Raw genomic sequence first — 18,062 nt, 5'->3', positions numbered from 1 at the left:
CCACTTCCTAGATTTCAGCGTGGTTATACTCCTCCTCTTTCCTCTGTATTTTATAGAGCAGGCCATGGGACTCAGCAGAAAGTTCTGGGCCCCTTAAGACAATCCATTTTATAGTTCTTCTAGTTCTCACACACTAGTACCCGAGAGGTCTGTGATCACTGATACCATGAGCCGTGCACTCTCCAGCCTCACGCATCTTTGGTGTTTGAACCCAGTGGGAGCTGCGGCAGCTTGCTGCTTATGTTGGAGCTCCTGCTGTAGCTGCTATAGGAGAGTAAGGCAGAACAAGGAAGAGAGTGGTTCTCTGTATATTACATCACTGTTATCTTGACCTGTTCACAAAGAGTTGGAATTTGCAGTGACTTTGGATAGCTCCCATTCTGACCTTGGGAGCAAAGGACTGGTCCTGTGAACAGCTTCGAACAAGTTTTTAGTGAAGCGGAAATGAGACATGAGTATGGGTTGTTTTTTGGTGTTTCCCAGCTTTCTGTGCTTGATGTGCTGCTTCTCCATGTACCCCTCATCTCATCCATGCATGCCCAAGACAGTTCAATGAGCTCATTGTGCACTAGGCTGGGGAGCAAATTCTGTGACAGGGAGATGTAGGACATGGGGCCAAGGCCCAGGCAATGGAAGGCTTAGCCAGGGAGATGGCTGCAGCAAGTGACAGTCACATACATGTTCCTACCTAACTCCCACTTCTTGCTGCTTCTTAATTTTTATTCTCAAAAGATGGGAGAGACTTGATGGTCCTTGTCCCTGTGTATACATGACACACATGCACATCTTCTTAGCACAATAAGAAATCGGACAAAGATACTGGATCATGTCTGGGCCGAGCAGTATGTGTGTTGACCAAGCTTCCCAAGATGCAAGAAAGGGAGTGGAATTTGAACAGATGAAGCACTCTGCCTGAGCCCCTCAATGCTCATGCGCAGTTCAAGCTGAGGCCGGGACCCCTTGCTTGTTTGTCTTAGCCCCCAAACCCAGGACCAGTAAACTGACTCAGAAATGCAAGCCCGCTTTTCCTGTTCCCTGCAGGAGAACACTGCCAGGTTACTAGGAGCTGGTGAAATGCGGTGTGTACAGATGACAGTCAATATGCTTGAGAGTTGCTCTGATTCAGCATTTTATCCAAAACTCTGGCAGACAGCTCGGTACTTGGCAATAATCATAGTTAAAAGTTCCCACTTTTGATTCAGTACACTTCATCCACGTATCATTGATACTTCCTTGAAATAGTTCTAAGTTTCAGTTGTGAGTCTGTTAGTTAATACTTACCGATTCAGTTTACCATAAGCATCAAGGCTTCCCCTGATGGAGTGATGAGTAATTATCATTCTTAGACTAATGGGGAGTTTACATATTCTCATAATTGGATATATATATAGGATAGTGTTCGATGCCATAAATCATCTGTAATCATTTTGCTAAAGTAGACTTGCACTACCCCCACCCAGCCTTCCTTTATTTATATAATGGTGTGCTTTATACTTCCTGGGGATATATTTACTGGGGGTTTTTCTATTTAAATAGCTTAAGCATACTGTAAAGATTGGTATAATGAGATTATTGGGCCCATATCTTAACGTTTTGCTGTCTTTTAGGATATAAATTATGTTTGTAGCATTATGTTTACTGAACTGTGTTAACTAGGCTTCTGTCTAATTTGTTACCATCAGATTCACCCCCTGCTGCACTGGGGGTCTGGGGAGAAGTGAAGTAGCTGAGGGTTTGTGCTTTCCTGTGGGAGGCAGCACCTGGAGGAGTGAGGCAAGGGTGTGCTGACCATTGGTGAATGAAGATGACTCCAAATCATGGCCTCACGCCAGTAGGCTGTGTGAGCGCACCGTGGATAAGATTCTACAGTAAGCAGGCCATGATGATACGTGCTTCTAATCCTGGCATGTGGGAGACCTGGGTTGGAAGCTCTTGAATTTGAGGTTAGCCTGGGCTACATAATGGGACCTATCTCAAAAAAGCAAGTGTGCAGAGAACAGGTGCTCATTGTTGTATTTCTCCCTTCCTTTCTAAGGATGTAAACGAAGATCCCGGAGAAGATGTGGCTCTCCTTTCTGTCAGCTTTGAGGATACTGAAGCCACCCAGGTGTACCCCAAGTTGTACTTGTCACCCCGAATTGAGCAGTAAGTGTCAGTGTTGTTGATATCACGAGCCGAATGCTTCATCTCTTCCTTTTACGTGAACTCTTAAATTCTTTTCTTTTCTTAGAAATTTGTATATGGAGGAATTTTTTAAAACTTCTTTCTTGTGTGTATACACTAGTGCACACACCCAAGTGTAACTATGCTGTTCGCATGCATGTTTCAACAAAGGCCAGAAGGCATCAGATCCCCTGGAACTGGAAGTCAGGCAGTTTTAAGCTGCACCATGTGGGTACTGTGCTCTGACCAGGTCCTCTGCAAGAGCAGCCAATGTTCTTAAACTGCTCAGCAATCTCTAGCCTTGGGTTGACAGTTTGGATGACACAGTCCATTCAGAGAGTATTTGCAAGTGTAATCTTTCAGCGACTCTTCTTCATGCAATTTGTGCTCTCTGCACTGTGCCTTTGAATCCTTGAAGGAATTGTAGAGTATGTCAAGTCCGAATTTTGACTCTCTCAGGTTTCCCTAGGCATTTATTGTAAGCAGCAGTTGTGACCTGATGTGGATTTCTGAATAATGTCTGAAGTAACATATATTCAAAACTGTCAAGTTATTTGTGAAAATATAACCAGTTTCTTTAAGATATTAAGCAAAAAGTTAATCTGAAAGTGATGAAGGTAGTGTTAAAAGTAGATGGTTTTAGATGATGATGATTGAATTCTTTCTCTGTTTAAATAGCTCTCTATGGTTTTATGCAGTGTCTAGTCACATAGTCAAAACAATTTGCTATCATGCTTGTGTTCCAACCAAGTAACTTTTCTCATTAGTAATGAGTTTTATAAAGACTTGCTTCACATGTGCTCACTGTTGGCTAGATGCTTTAGTAGCTTATTCAACTTCAAAGGAAGCTAAGGTTCATTGAAAATGGATTATAAGCAGATTTGGTTGAGAACTTCTGACAAGACACATTTTTCATCAACAGAAATTTTTACAGGTTTTGACTGAAGTACATTATTAAAGTTCTCTGTAAGGCCTTTAGTCAGGCTTGGCAGATCCCTGTCTGAGAGTAGATATGGTTGCCATCCCACATTAATATACTGGGCCAGTTTCATGCTCTCTGACCTCAGTTGCTCTAAGCTGGGAGTCATGAACACCCCTCTTACAAGTTGACAGAATGCAGCTGCTTAGACCCAAACTCAGGAGGCTGCAAAGGTCACAATGTACAGGCATTCTCTCGCTGATTTGTATGTCTTTAGTGACAGCCGGAGAGAGATTATACAATTGCAAGTACTGTATTTTGTCCTGCCCAGCACATGAATTTTTAACTTAAAATACTGACCCATGTTGATAAAGGGCCATAGGCTGGAGGCAACATTGGGATCTAAAAGCCGTAGACTCTGGAGTAAGGAGAGCTGTATACAGCCAGACTGTGGTTCCTAGTGACCAGTGAAGCATTAGCATCGTGGGTCTTATGTTTTTATAAAATGGGCATCCTGGCATCTATTTAATAATGCTGTTTTTAGAGTTATATTAAACACTGTTCCTAGAGCATTAAGGGTAGAGCCTGGCACTGGGGTATCCCTCACCAAATAGTAGCTACTAGTGCTGTCATTTTCGCTGCTAGAGTTCATGGCAATGAGTGAGTGGTGGGTAGTTGACAGGGAAGAGCCAAGTCGGAGCAGAAATGGAAAGGACAGGTATGACGGGGACACACACTAGTTCCCAACACTCAGTGCGAACTTAAGGAGCTAAATTCAGCTGTTTGGGTGATGAGAAAGTTAGAGAAAAACATCCCAAGATGTCTGAGAAACAAACATGTTAGTTAACTGTAAACAAGCAATTGCTCTCTCAGAAGAGTGTTGTTCTGTGGTAACAGGATGGAGTATAGGGTCCAAGCATACAATGCAAGTTCTGCTGCTGGGCTATACCTCCAGCCTAGTGTTTACCTTCGTTAGAAATCGTATCTTGCTATACTTCTAGGCTGGTCTTATTCTATAGCCCATGCTGGCCCTAAACTTGGGATTCCTCCCACTTCAGCCTCCCAAGCTGCCAAGAGTGTATCCCTGTGCCACTAAGTCTATATAGAAAGACTTTTTTATTCTGAAATGAAGCCAGTTTTTTCTCCTCTGAAGTGATTGTGTCTACTTTGCAAGAAAGCTTGCAAATAAATATCTTTATGCTAATAATCTAGGATGTGGTGAGACAATTGAGAAAGGACAGGTATATTTTAAGTCACTTTTCCTGTTTCTATAACATGGCTCTCTTAGATCTGGTGTGGTAGGTAGCACATGCCTTTAGTCTGTGACAGCACTCAGGAGGCAGAGGCAGATGATTTCTGTGGGTTAGAGGCCAGTCTGGTCTACAGAGCAAGTTCTAGGGCAGCTAGAGCTAAACATAGAAACCCTGTCTCAAACAATCGTAACCCTAACAAATAAACAAAATCACCCTAGTTCTCAGTGTGCCTCCTTGTCCTTCCCGCCACCTGTCTCTTTCCCTCACTGAGTCTGTCTTCGCAGCCCAAGCAGTCTCAGTTCGCTACTCTTTTCTTACCGTGCCTTTGCTGACTAAAGCCTTTGTTTTGTGCACGGTGCCCTGTGTAGTGCTCTCCCCTTCTGGTGAAATGCACATGCTCTCTGGCTTTGTCCCCATGCCCTCCCTACCCACAGTGCCTCGGAGCGCAGATTACTGGCGCCGTCCCAGTAGTTTTTCCTCATCTTACCATCGACTTACATGTGAGGTACATTTCTCTAACCCTTTGCTGATCTGCACACACTCTTCAGAGTGATGAATAAGTGCACCATTCCCATAGTGCCTTGCACAACAGAGGCCTGATTTTGATAGTTTTATGTTCATATGTAATTCTAACCCCTAATTTGGAGTGGTATACTGAAAGCTTTAAGATTTTTTTGGTGGATACAGAACTCCTGATGTAACTGTATTTCTAATACAAAAGCAAACAACCAGGCATTATTATATCTTTAAATAGAACTTTTCAAAAGAGGATTTTAGAGAAGGGTTAAAATGGAGAATGGTAAACTTTTGAGGTGTGGCTTTGTGAGGGCTTCCACACTTGCTAGGTTGATTGCAATAGCTCCCTAACCCCTTACTTTGGCTACATGTTCTGGAAATCTCATTCTTCCACAACCCACTGCAGTCTGAGAATAGTAAACAGAAAAGCTTAGAAGTAAGCAATTGATAAGTTTGAACTTGCACACCATCCTTAGAACCTTATAAGTCTTGCATGGTCCTGCTCCATCCTGCCTAGGGCACAAGTCACCTGTTTGTCCAGCTTCTCCATGCTGGAGTGCTTCCTACCTGTTGTTACTCATTAATAGGGGTCTTGATTATCAGATTGTCTGTAATTCGATCACAGTGGTTCAGGAAACCCTATTTTACTTAGTAATGGCCCAAGGTGTAAGGGTACTGATGCTGGCAGTTCAGACCTGCCAACAAGAAGCCCTGACTTGCTTTAAGTGATCTCACTTAGAGTGGAAAGGTGAAAGTTTCCAACTTATGGGCTGGACATGGTGGCCAAGCACAGCGCCAGGCCATGGTGGCACACATGTTTAAATCCCAGCACTTGGGAGGCAGAGCAGGAGGAGGATCTCTGTAAATCTGAGGCCATTCAGGAGTACACAGGGAGACTTGGTTTCAAAAGAAAACAAAACAAAACCAAGCTTTCAACTTAATAAGAAAACGATTGAAGAAGCCAAATGTTGGGGCCACTCAGTTCTATAGTCAGCAAATCTTGTTTTCATGAAATTATGTGCTAGGTTTTTGTTTTTGTTTTGTTTGGGTTTTTTTGTTTGTTTTTTTGTGGTTTATTTTTTTTTTTTGGCACTTCCAACTATAGAAGTTACCATTGCTCTGTTTTGTTGTGACTATTATTAATGCCACACTTCATATTTACAAATTAACCTTTGTAGTAGTTAAGATTATGTGTGTGTGTGTGTGTGTGTGTGTGTATACATACACCCAGCATGTTTGCAGTTCAGCACTATTTGCATTTGTAGTGGCAGCATTTACTGAGAGTCCTGGAGCATGTCCTCATGGTTAAAGGGGGCTGTTGTATCTTTATCTAATCCTTGCAGATCAGAGCAGAGAAGAGGAGCAGTGCCATTTTAGGAGGGCAGAGGCCATGGGTTAAGCTTTCAGAAGTGAGTGAAGAGCATTAGTAGCATTGTGGACATTGTGTCAAGCTTTCATTTGCTACCTTTATTTTGTGTTACCTAGCCAGCTCTCAGCTATCCAAGCATGGCTTGTAGATTCAGACACGGAGAGTACTTTGTGGATTCATTGGAAAAGTATCCTCGGCTAGCCTTGCCTGGCAGTTGCCTTGACTGAGGGTTCCTTTCAGTTTCTGCTGAGGAGCTCTCTGAGAAGTCCCAAGCTCCATGCAGGAGCTCACATAGGCAGAAACTCCAGGAGACCAAGAGCCTGCTGCACATTATTTTAAAATGGTCAAAAGAAGTCTGGCTTCTCCACCACCTCAGTGCATGGGCAAAGGGAAATCCCAGGCATGTCTGGCTATTACCACTCTGCCCCAGCTTGTCTGTGCAGTCGGCGAGGATAGTAACTAGTCCCAGAAATAGAAAAAGGAGACTACTACTCAGGGTGTTGTCATCCCATGAAGGAAAAGAGATCAATTTGTTATACTCTAAAGGCACTCACAATGTGAGTACCAAATGTCCCCAAATTAGACAATCCCAAAGAAAAGGAACATCTGTCAGATACACTGGTCAAAAACTCCCAAGCGCATTGTGATTTTATGATGTTCTGAAGTTGGCCTGGTGCGTTTGACAACCCAGTCGCACATGGTTTGCATGCCCTTGTGGTGCGAAGATGCCTATTGTGCTCAAGCTTCCCACAGTGCATGTATATAGCGTGCAGAATAAACACTTCTGAGAAGAACTTTGTGTTCTTTATGCATGGAGGGACATTCGTGAAATAAACGGAATTTCATGTACATTTTGTTTCCCGAGGAATCAAAATTCGTCTTTTGACTTAGACCTCAGGTTCTGCTCATTGAAAGAACGAAGCTGGTGTGAGTGATGCACAGAGACTGATGAGCGTGAGGACAGGAGGAGGTGGATTAACTAGCAGTCAGGAGTGCAAAGTGTCAGATTTTGGTCACATATTAGAAGAGGGAAAATGGTTTCTGGCCCAGTCGCCTTGCCTTTTCCTGCCAAAAAGCCGTGGGTGCTAAGGCTACACCATCAGAGCTGACACCAAACGTGCTGTACCTTCCCCTCCCTCCAAGACTGTCAGCAGTTCCCGAGGGAAAGCAAACGGCGAAATGGGCATCCAAGACAGCGCAGGGCTCGTCTCGGGAAGGTGTGGGCCCTTTTCTTGGCTCCAGCCAGAGTATGGGAGTGGTTTGAAGAAAACCAGCCTCGTCATTCCCAGTGCTGTTCCCACTCAGCATAAAAAGAGGACTTCAGCCCCTGAGGCGGACCAGGTGGCATCTTTCACAAGTACAGAGTTTGTTTTTAGAACTTTTTGTTGTTAAGTTACAGTCCGCCTTGGAATTAAGTACACAGAGCTTACCAGCTCATAAATGTCCGCCCATAGCGAGGCCTGTGTGGCTCACAGGCATGTGGTCATTCTTCAGCAGGAGCAACCCTGGAAGAGCTGACCAGTGCAGGGCCCTTTGCTAGTGTGCCAGAGGCTGTCAAGACAAGTGTGCTGTGGCGCCGTGCCCTGGTCTGCTCACAGCACAGTAAGGGGCTGTGTACAAAACTGCCAGTTGTGGTTAGCGAAAAAGGCACAGTGAGACATGGCACTAGAATCCCCCAGTTATTGGGTGACAAATAGTGGCCCAAATAATTCTGGGGCTCCCTTTCTTCTTCTAAAAGAGGTACACAGCTCAGGTTTATAAGAAAGGACCCTTTTCAGTGCTGAGATCGTGGTGAGTGCAAGTCAGTGCTTGTCAAGTTGTAGAAACAACTTGGAAACGCATTGATACTGTACAACTCAGAGGAGATCGCACTTCCATCCAGCTTGGTAAAGGAAACACTGGAAAGTTCTCGAAGGCCTAGCGTTTCTAGTGTCATACGGCTTCTCCAGAAGTAAGTGAGCAGCACGGTGACAATGTCTGTGCCTAGTACTTTGAGATGCTCAGGTTGCTGTTCCTTTTACTCTCCAGATGGTGCGCATGATAGTTAGTGTTGCTGGCAGGCATTCTGCAGAGCTGTCCTTGCCCTTTGACCTGGTACCTCAGACCCTGCCTGCTCTCCTACAATGCCTGCTTCATTTTCTCAGCTCATTAAATGGTAGGAAGTTGTGTTCTCATGCTTCTATCATTTGATCACTTAAACTTCTGGTTTTCATTTTAGTGCGTGTGTTACCACAGGTATGTGCGTGCTGCGGCATACATGTGCAAGTCAGAGGACAGCTCTAGGGAGTAAGGCGTGTCCTGCCACCTTATAAGGTCTGAGGGTCAAACCCGGGTTATGAGACCTGTGTGGAAACACCTCTGTTGGCTGCGCTGTCTCAGCAGCCCCCTAGATCGTTTTCTTCCCTCTTAATTGTTTCTGAAGATTTTTGTTTCATTTTATATGTCATGTATGGGTGTGCTTTTCTCATTGTGTGCCTGTGCAGCATATGTGTTCAGTGCCTTCGGATGCCAGAAGAAGCGGACAGAGATCTTCTGGAGTTGGAGTTCCAGATAGTTGTGAGATACAACATGGGTAATGGGACCCAGACCCAGGTCCTCTGCAGGAACAACCAGTGCTCTTAATTGCTGAGTCATTTCCCCAACCTCTTCCTAGCCCTCAGATCATTTTCATGGCCTTCTTTGTAGATGACTCCTTGGCCTTTATTTCTAATATTAACTTTACCCCTAGCTTTAAAAAAAAAAACAAAAACTGCTTTCTAGGCATTTTATGGATGTTTATGCCAGTATTCCATTTTCACCCCCAATTCAAATCTCTAAGTTTAGCAAAATGTCCAAAACCACGCTTGTCTTGAATAAGGCAGCCTTCCTTCCTGTTTCACTTCCTGTTTCTCTGGTTCTCTTGGGTGCTCAAGTGCTGCATCTCACAGGCATCCACCACCCTGTCTCCCCTCATCAGTCAGCCAGTGGTCTGATGCCAGAAGCCACTCTCTACAGTGCCTTTCATTCCTTGTCATTCCTACCATTATCTGGTCAGTCCGTCCGCCATTATGTCTCTTGTGAACTCTTGACTCCTGTTCTCTTCCTGTCTGACTTGCAGTTAACTCCCAGCTTAGGTTTCAATTTATTTCTTTTTTCCCCCTTTTATTGGATTTTTTAAAATTTACATTTTAAATGTTATTCCCTTTCCCAGTTTCCCCTCTAGAAACCTGCTATCTCATTCCCCCCTCCCCCTGCTTCTATGAGGGTGCTCCCTCACCCATTCCCTTCCACCTTCCTGCCCTGACATTCTCCTACACTGGGGCATGACCATTGAGCCTTGACAGGACCAAGGCCTTCTCCTCCCATTGATGCCCATCAAGGCCATCCTCTGCTACATATGCAGCTAGAGCCATAGGTCCATGCCTGTGTTCCCTTGGGATGGTGATTTAGTCCCCGGGAGCTCTGGGGAGTCTGGTTGGTTGATATTGTTGTTCTTCTTATGGGGTTGCAAACCCCTTCGACTCCTTCAATCCTTTCTCTAACTCCTTCACTGGGGATCCTGTTCTCAGTTCAATGGTTTGCTGCTAGCATTCGCCTCTGTATTTGTCAAGCTCTGTCTGATCCTCTCAGGAGACAGCTCTATCAGGCTCCTGTCAGCATGTACTTCTTGGCATCGACAATAATGTCTGATTGTATATGGGATGGATCCCCAGGTGGGGCAGTCTCTGGATGTCCTTTCCTTCAGTCTCTGTTCCACACTTTGTCTTTGTATTTCCTCTTATATTTTGTTTCCCCGTCTAAGAAGGTCTGAAGCATCCACACTTCAGTCTTTCTTCTTCTTGAGCTTCATGTGGTTTGTGAATTGTATCTTGGGTATTCCGAGGTTTTGGGCTCACTTATCAGTGAGTGCATAACCATGTGTGTTCTTTTGTGATTGAGTTACCTTACTCAGGATGATATTTTCAAGTTCCATCCATTTGCCTAAGAATTTCATGAAGTCATTGTTTGTGATAGCTGAGTAGTACTCCATTGTGTAAATGTACCACATTTTCTGTATCCATTCCTCTGTTAAAGGACATCTGAGTTCTTTCTAGCTTTTGGCTATTATAAATAAGGCTGCTATGAACATAGTGGAGTATGTGTCCTTGTTATATGTTGGAACATCTCTTTGTTGTATGCTCAGGAATGATATAGCTGGGTCCTCAGGTAGTACTATGTCCAAATTTCTGAGGAACCTCCAGACTGATTTCCAAAGTGGTTGTACCAGCTTGCAATCCCACCAACAATGGAGGACTGTTCCTCTTTCTCCACATCCTCACCAGCATCTGTTATCACCTGAGTTTTTGATCTTAGCCATTCTGAGTGGTGTGAGGTGGAATCTCAAAGTTGTTTTGACTTGCATTTCCCTGATGACTAAGGATGTTGAACATTTCTTTAGGTGCTTCTCAGCCATTCAATATTCCTCAGCTTGTTGTCGTAAATAAATAAAAATAAAGTAAAAGTAAAAATGTATAAACGAAAACCGGGGGTGGAATGTTTTCCCTCAGGGTGTTTTTCCCTGCTAGGGTTCCACACCTCGCTTCCCCAGATATCTTCTGGATATCTTGGCAGAAACACAACCCAGCCACACACTTTCTTATACTGAGACTCTTACACAAAAGAGCATACAACTGGTGTTTTTACCCTGCTAGGGTTCCACACCTCAGTGCCCCAGATATCTGCTGGATATCTTGGCATAAACTCAGCCCAGCCACACTTACTTAAATTGAGACTCTTTTTAAAAAAAAAAAACACACTCATTTAGCATTAAAGCAATCCAGCGTCTAGATTTGGCAGATCCACATTACACTGTCCTAATCCCAGTTCCCAAATTACTCATCCCTGCACCTTTTATTTACCAAGTCTCCAGCTTCTTCTCCCCCCTGGTACCTCTAACTCCTCTCAGTTCCCCATCGTCTCTCCAACTCCCTCTCTTCTTCCTCCTGGCTTCCTCCTCTAACCCCTCCTCCCTCAACTGTCAATCCTCACCCCCCCCTCCTCAGGTTCCACTCGCTCAACTGTCTCCAACTGTCAACTGTCAACCTAACCTCTGAATCTAATCCCCCTCTCACTCCCAACTCCTACCTCTGCCCAAATCTCACGCTCTTGCCTTTATTTAACAAATTCAGAGAAAACCCCAAGGCAAACCACAACATTTCCCCCTTTTGTCCAGTTAAAAAACTTTTCCTATACATAGGTGAACTAAGCATCATTATTACCATTCTGCAATTTATAAAACCAACAATATGCTGATCACCCAGTCCACCAACTCTGTTCACCAACCATGTTATCCACACCACATCTTGGCAAGGCAAACCACAACATTTCCCCTTTTTGTCCAGTTAAAAACTTTTTCCTATACATAGGTGAACTAAGCATCATTATTACCATTCTGCAATTTATAAAACCAACAATACGCTGATCACCCAGTCCATCAATTTTGTTCATTAACCATGTCATCTATACTAAAAACTATACTTGACTATATCCTGGTTCTAGATCCTATGCCACCCTAAAACTACTCTAACAGATTTATCATCTTTCTCAATACTAAACCATTCGTGTTGTCTATGAGACTACTAGTCTCCAACCACATCAGAAATCCAAGAATGATTAATATTACCTGAAAACATAGGAAGCACAAAACATGGCTTCCAAGCTTAGCCAATTTTATAAAGACTGCTGATCACCTGGACAGTCCCCTTATTCCTTAATATGCTGGAGCATCAGTCTTCAGCCTTCTGGCCCAGGATCATCTGACAGACCTTATCAATGCAGATTTTGAAGGGCTGATCACCCTGCCTCGGCAGAGATTATCCGTCGACTATTCTGCATAATTTGTCCCTTTCTGGACAGTGTCTTGTCTGTAGATGAATTGAAGCAATTTGCTCAGTGGCTGCGTTACCACGATTTGAGCAACTCCATTGATGCTCAAGTTCTTCTTCGAGTCTAAGGGGCCCTGTCAGGGGCAGACAAGTCTCTAGTAAAATGATCTAGATGAAGAAATGTCCATAAACAGGTTATTCTTTGGACTTCTGATGCCCTTGAAGATTTCCTATCTACATAGGCGTTTCTGAACTGTTAAGCATAGAGTACCGTTGGCCCTCTCTAATCGAAGTATTTACAAAACCCATCTAAACTGACTTAGAACCATAACCTTGCCATCTGACCCTTAGCTGGTACTGGTTAATCAACTAAAAATAATGTATAACAGCAGTTATAGGACTGGGTCTAAGACTTGTATTCTTAGATGCATAGTGGAGGCACAATGCCCATGTTAAAGTAGCAATATTAATCTCAATTATAAATCAACAAGAAAGTATACCATTGAAAACCTCGCATTTGTGTAAAATGCATTCTATACCAATGAAAAGATTACAGCTTCAACTTTGTATCAATTACAAACATTTCTATCAATGTAAAATATAGCGGTAAAATTTTGTTTAAGAGTAAGTTTGCCAATCTATCTGTTTGTCTATTTCTCTAATTTCTATGTATTACTATATCTAAGAAGGATACAAAAAGGAAAGGAAAAGTAGCAATCCCTGAGTTTACATTCTCTAGTTTCCCCTGCCCAAAGCTACATTTGTATTGTATCCTTAAAAGAAAAACTTATCCACAGTTCTTAAAATAAACAGAACCATCCACCCCAACATAAGGAAATGGGACGACGATCTTCCTTGTCTGCTTCTAGCTGGATTGGGCGAAGAATTCCTTCTGGGGCCCAAGGGGTATTAGGAAAAGTTGGCTTTGTCGAAGTAGCGCTAGGCGGGATTTGCCTGCCAGTCATTCTGTGCTGAGAAAGTTCATCGCTTAGCTGACATCTTGACTATGACAGTCTGAAGGGCTGGATAAGTAAGATGTCCATTCTGGGAAAGTTCTGAAAGCAGGCCTTTAAATCAAGCATCTTCAGTGTAATTAAGGGAGAATCAAACACGAAGTTGGACTGGAAAGTCCCGGAATCTCAGCATCCCAGAGTGTGTATCATTTCAGAGCTATCTTTCTCTTCCTTCATCCTGCAGCACACAAAACTTTACAAGCATTATATAGTTCTATAAGCATTTTCAAATGGGATAAGCAGGGTGCACAGTTTAGTAAATAAAGATCAAAAAAAAATGACTACCTTTTTTCAGGTTAGGTTAATCATATAATCAAACCGTAACATAATTTTGTAATACATACGTATTACAAGTTATGAGGAATTTGCACTCAAAATATCACTGGCTGTTTATAGACATTTCAGTCTCAGCCAGTTCATACACGGAGACCTAAACAACCTCATATATACATCACCTATTTGTTGATCGTCTTAGTCTCCTTTTTCTTCTGTGTTGCCAAGGACTTCAGGAGGTCTCCCCATGTCATTTCTGATTTTTATCAGCTTGGAAGGAACCCACAGCTTTTCTTCTCCTGTAGAAACATAGGCATAACCCTTCCCCAGCGTAACACATTTCCCATTTTCCATTCTGACGTCAGAATATCCTTAATATAAACAGGCTGGTTTAGTTCAGTAGTCTTTTCCACAATCCAATGTCTTTCAGCAGCTGTGCTGTTTTGTTCATCAACATTTTAAAAATTTAAGGTTAATAAAGCACTATGTATCCTATCTCTGGGAGTTTTTGTTGACCCCTTTTGCCTGTTAAGCATCTCCTTTAGACTTCGATTAGATCTCTCCACAATCGCTTGTCCTGTAGGATTGTGTGGTATACCTGTAACATGTTTTATATTATAATAGTCAAAGAAGCGCTTAATCTTGTTAGAGATATATGCTGGACCATTGTCCGTTTTAATTTGTATGGGTATTCCCATTATAGCCATAACTTCTAACAAATGTGTAATTACAGAATCGGCCTTTTCTGACGTTAAGGCAGTTGCCCATTGAAATCCTGAATATGTATCTATAGTATGATGTATGTATTTCAGCTTACCAAACTCTGTAAAATGGAGAACATCCATTTGCCAAATTTCATTTCTTTGGGTACCCTTAGGGTTAGTTCCTGTAGGCAATGGAGTTTGATTATATAACGAGCAAGTAGGACATTGCCTCACAATCTCTTTGGCTTGTTGCCAAGTGATAGAAAATTCTTTCTTTAAGCCTTTGCTGTTAACATGGTGTTTTTTATGAAATTCTGAAGCATCTAGTACACTTCCTATCAGTAGCTGGTCAATTTCATTATTACCTTGTGTCAGAGGGCCTGGCAGACCTGTATGGGATCTTATGTGTGTTATATATAGTGGGTAACTCCTATTTCTGATTTTTTGTTGTAGCTGAATAAATAGTGATGTCAAGTCTGAATCATCCTGAATAAGTTCAGCAGTCTCTATGTGCAAAACAACCCTTTCTGCATATTGAGAGTCAGTTACTATATTAAGAGGCTCTCGAAAATCTGACAACACCATGAGTATTGCATACAGTTCAGATTTTTGAACTGACTTATAGGGACTCTCAGTCACCTTGTTTACATTTTCCGATTTATATCCTGCCTTCCCTGACTTACTGGCATCAGTGTAAAATGTAGGGGCTCCAGATATTGGAGTTCCCTTTACTATACGAGGGAGGATCCAGTTAGTTCATTTTATGAACTGAAGTCTTTTGCTTTTAGGGTATTTGTTGTTAATGTCTCCTAAGAAGTTACTGCATGCTCTTTGCCAATGTTCATTTTGTACCCACAAAGAGTTAATTTCTGCATTAGTAAAAGGTACCACAATTTCAGCCGGATCCATTCCAACTAATTGTCGAAGTCTCAATTTTCCTTTAAGTATCAATTCAGAGACCTTCTCAATGTAGGTTTTCAGTTTCTTACTCTGTTTATGTGCTAAAATATCCATTCTAAGATATAATCTTCCCTTTGCATGAGAATTCCTGTAGGGGAATGAGTAGAGGGCAAGATGACTAATATGCAGGCCATCTTTGGATCAATACGATCCAGATGTGCGTCCTGCAGTTTCCTTTCTACCAAAGCTAGCTCTTTCTCAGCCTCAGCTGATAGTTTCCTTGGGCTATTTAATTCTTTATCGCCTTGTAGTGTTTGAAATAAATTGCTCAACTCTTGAGTGGTCAAGCCAATCACAGGCCTCAACCAGTTAATGTCTCCAAGTAGTTTCTGAAAATCATTAAGTGTCCTTAATTTGCTTCTTTTGATTTGCACCTTTTGTGGCCTAATTCTTTGTACACTTATTATTCTTTGTACCTAGATAATTAATAGAATCCCCTCTTTGTATTTTCTCAGGGGCGATTCGTAATCCCCAGCATGGTAATGTTTTTTTTACTTCATCAAACATTCTTTCCAGGATATTTATATCTGAATCAGACAATAAAATGTCATCCATGTAATGATAAATAATAGATTGGGGAAATTTTTTGCGAATTATATCTAATGGCTGCTGTACAAAATATTGACACAAGGTTGGGCTATTTAACATTCCTTGTGGAAGGACTTTCATTGATATCTTTTTATGGGGCGACCTCTATTACAGGGTAGGCACGAAAAGGCAAACCTTTCCTTATCGCCTTCATGTAGAGGAATAGTGAAAAAGCAATCTTTTAAGTCAATCACTATAATAGGCCACTCCCTAGGCAACAAAGAAGGCAGTGGGATCCCAGGCTGCATGGAACTGTCTCTGTCTACCTGAAGTTCCACGCACAAAATATTCCTTGCTCAAACTAGGCTAGCAGTCCAACTAACAGTCCACCATTCAGGCAGTTCTTGGTGGCTCTGTGCTCACCTTTCCATCCCCATCTGGAACACACACACACACACACACACACACACACCCTGCTGTTTAGCCACATGTTTTGACATTTTTTTAAATAGACTTTGTGTTTTTTCACATCTGTACCTTTGCTCAGACTAATCCTTGTTCCAGAGCATTGCACTTGGTCCCCTCTCCTTGAGGATCTGCAAATGACCTGTCCATCTTTTTAGGTCTTCTTGGTATAATCTCCTCTCTGGAGCTCTCTTTACCACCCACCACAGGCCGTCTATTGGGACTGCACTTTTTCCTTCTATGTCCTGACTCTCTTGGCATATTGTTTTATTAAACTGAGTCCCTGTTATTTGAGGGCTGCAGAAGACATGGTCCATTTCTGCCAAGCTGGTCCTACCCTAGCCCCACTCCCCCATAATGTAACTTTCCAGAAGTGTGGAAGTTGGTGATCTCTGTGCCTGGACAGGCATTTGTTCTCCATGGTTGTAGCTCAGCTCTTGTTCCCATACCTTGTAGCCAGCAGCTAGGTTCCTAGGTGGGTTGCGTGGCCATGCTCCTGGGAGGTTGAACCCTCTAGGCGATGAGCATGGTTTTGGTCTCATGAACTTTGAGCTTACAGTTTCTTACCTCTTCCCTTCATGGCCTCTCTGGCCTCCTTTTCCCTACTCTACCTGGCAACAGACAGGTCTTTTAGGACATAGGAATAGGTTGTAATCCGAAGCTGGGATATATTGAAATTTGATTCATGCCTATGAAAAGGGCATAGGGACCTGAAAATTAAAGTAATGCCATTTGAAATTATAGGTAAGAATACCTCACTACATTCAGGTAAATTAGACGAAATAAAATTTTTAATTTGATAGAAAATCCACTATATTGTGATTTTTTTTTCAAATGTCCCACTGATTTTACTATCTGGCACGATGGAACATTTTAAATGTTCCAAAAGAAAGTTTGAGACCTGGCCTTATGTATCCCAGATAGTATTGAACCCACTGTATAACCAAGGATAACCCTGAACTCTTGATCCTCTATTTTCCCCATCTCCCTATGTTGAGATAGTGGCTGGGACCACCTTGCATATCTTTTCAAATGTGTGACTTTGAAAATGTCTGACTAAGCACATACTGATTGGCAAAAAAAAAAAAAAAGGAAAAGAAAAAATTATAATTCTTGTCTTCAAAAAAGAAAAATCTTTTGCCAACTGTCTCAAAAAAAGAGGACCCATATCACTAGAGGTAATTTGGGGCTGGGAGTTAAGCAATAGCGCAGCGTAGTAAACGTGACTTGATTCAGCATTACTCGTGTTTACGCGAGTCACTCAAATCACCCCATAATAAATATTGTGCTCCTGGAGAAGCTCTGTTCCTCTGATAAATACACAGTGCAGTGTATGCTAAGACAGCCAGCTGTCAAGGGAGATGTGCATTTGCTTTTGGTGGAAAGAGCCGCCTAGAGACTTAAGATGTTCCTTCTCCTGGCCTGGGAGCAGGGCCAGATGGGTTTTCGTGACTTAGAGTGGAATTCTGAAAAGTTCAGCTAGTTTTCATTACTGAGTTTGGCTGCTTGTCTAGCCTGTGCCTCCCAGCACATCAAGAGCTCGGCCTTTGCTATGCAACGTTGCAAACAGACTCAGATGCGGGGAAGATCAATCAACCCCAAAATGTCATATGTTTGGCAACTTTCTGATGTGCGGCTTCCACCTCCCCAGCCTCGGAAGTTAGTGCTAGCCTGATGGCTCTGTTTAGGCTTCTTTTAGGCAGAAATTATGACTTTACAATAAGTTGTGCACACATCTGTTGTAGCTCAGGCCTCCTCGGTACATTAAGCCTTGAGTTAATTCTGTGCCCTCAGACACTTCTGTGCCTGTTCTCTCTTCAGTGCTTGTGTCCTCTCTCTGCTGTATAGTGACAAGCCTAAGCTAGAGTACACCCCACATCTTCATCCCAAAGAGTAAGCCTCTCATTTTCTGTGGAGCATCTCAGAGATTGGACCAGTGCTTTTCTTGCAGGAAAGATGAGAAGTTTGTGATTTTCAATTTACCTTTATTTTTCACTAGCAAAGCTGTGAGCAGTGGTCATTTCTGTTTGATGTGGTCGCTGTTCATTTATATTTA

General features: G+C 42.6%; 1 protein-coding gene across 3 annotated transcripts in view; it reads left to right on the top strand.

Moving 5' to 3' along the window:
- The window catches only part of Babam2 (BRISC and BRCA1 A complex member 2), a 382,404-nt gene that overhangs the window by 210,979 nt on the left and 153,363 nt on the right, over window positions 1-18,062 (top strand). For all 3 annotated transcript variants that reach the window (XM_032908967.1, XM_032908965.1, XM_032908966.1), the window contains one exon: window positions 2,036-2,145. In XM_032908967.1, coding sequence (XP_032764858.1) covers window positions 2,036-2,145 — 110 coding nt within the window. The remainder of the gene's footprint in view (window positions 1-2,035; window positions 2,146-18,062) is intronic.

Source organism: Rattus rattus, chromosome 7 (assembly GCF_011064425.1).
Source record: "Rattus rattus isolate New Zealand chromosome 7, Rrattus_CSIRO_v1, whole genome shotgun sequence".
NCBI classification, from domain to species: domain Eukaryota; kingdom Metazoa; phylum Chordata; class Mammalia; order Rodentia; family Muridae; genus Rattus; species Rattus rattus.
This window is presented reverse-complemented; position numbering and strand designations above follow the sequence as displayed.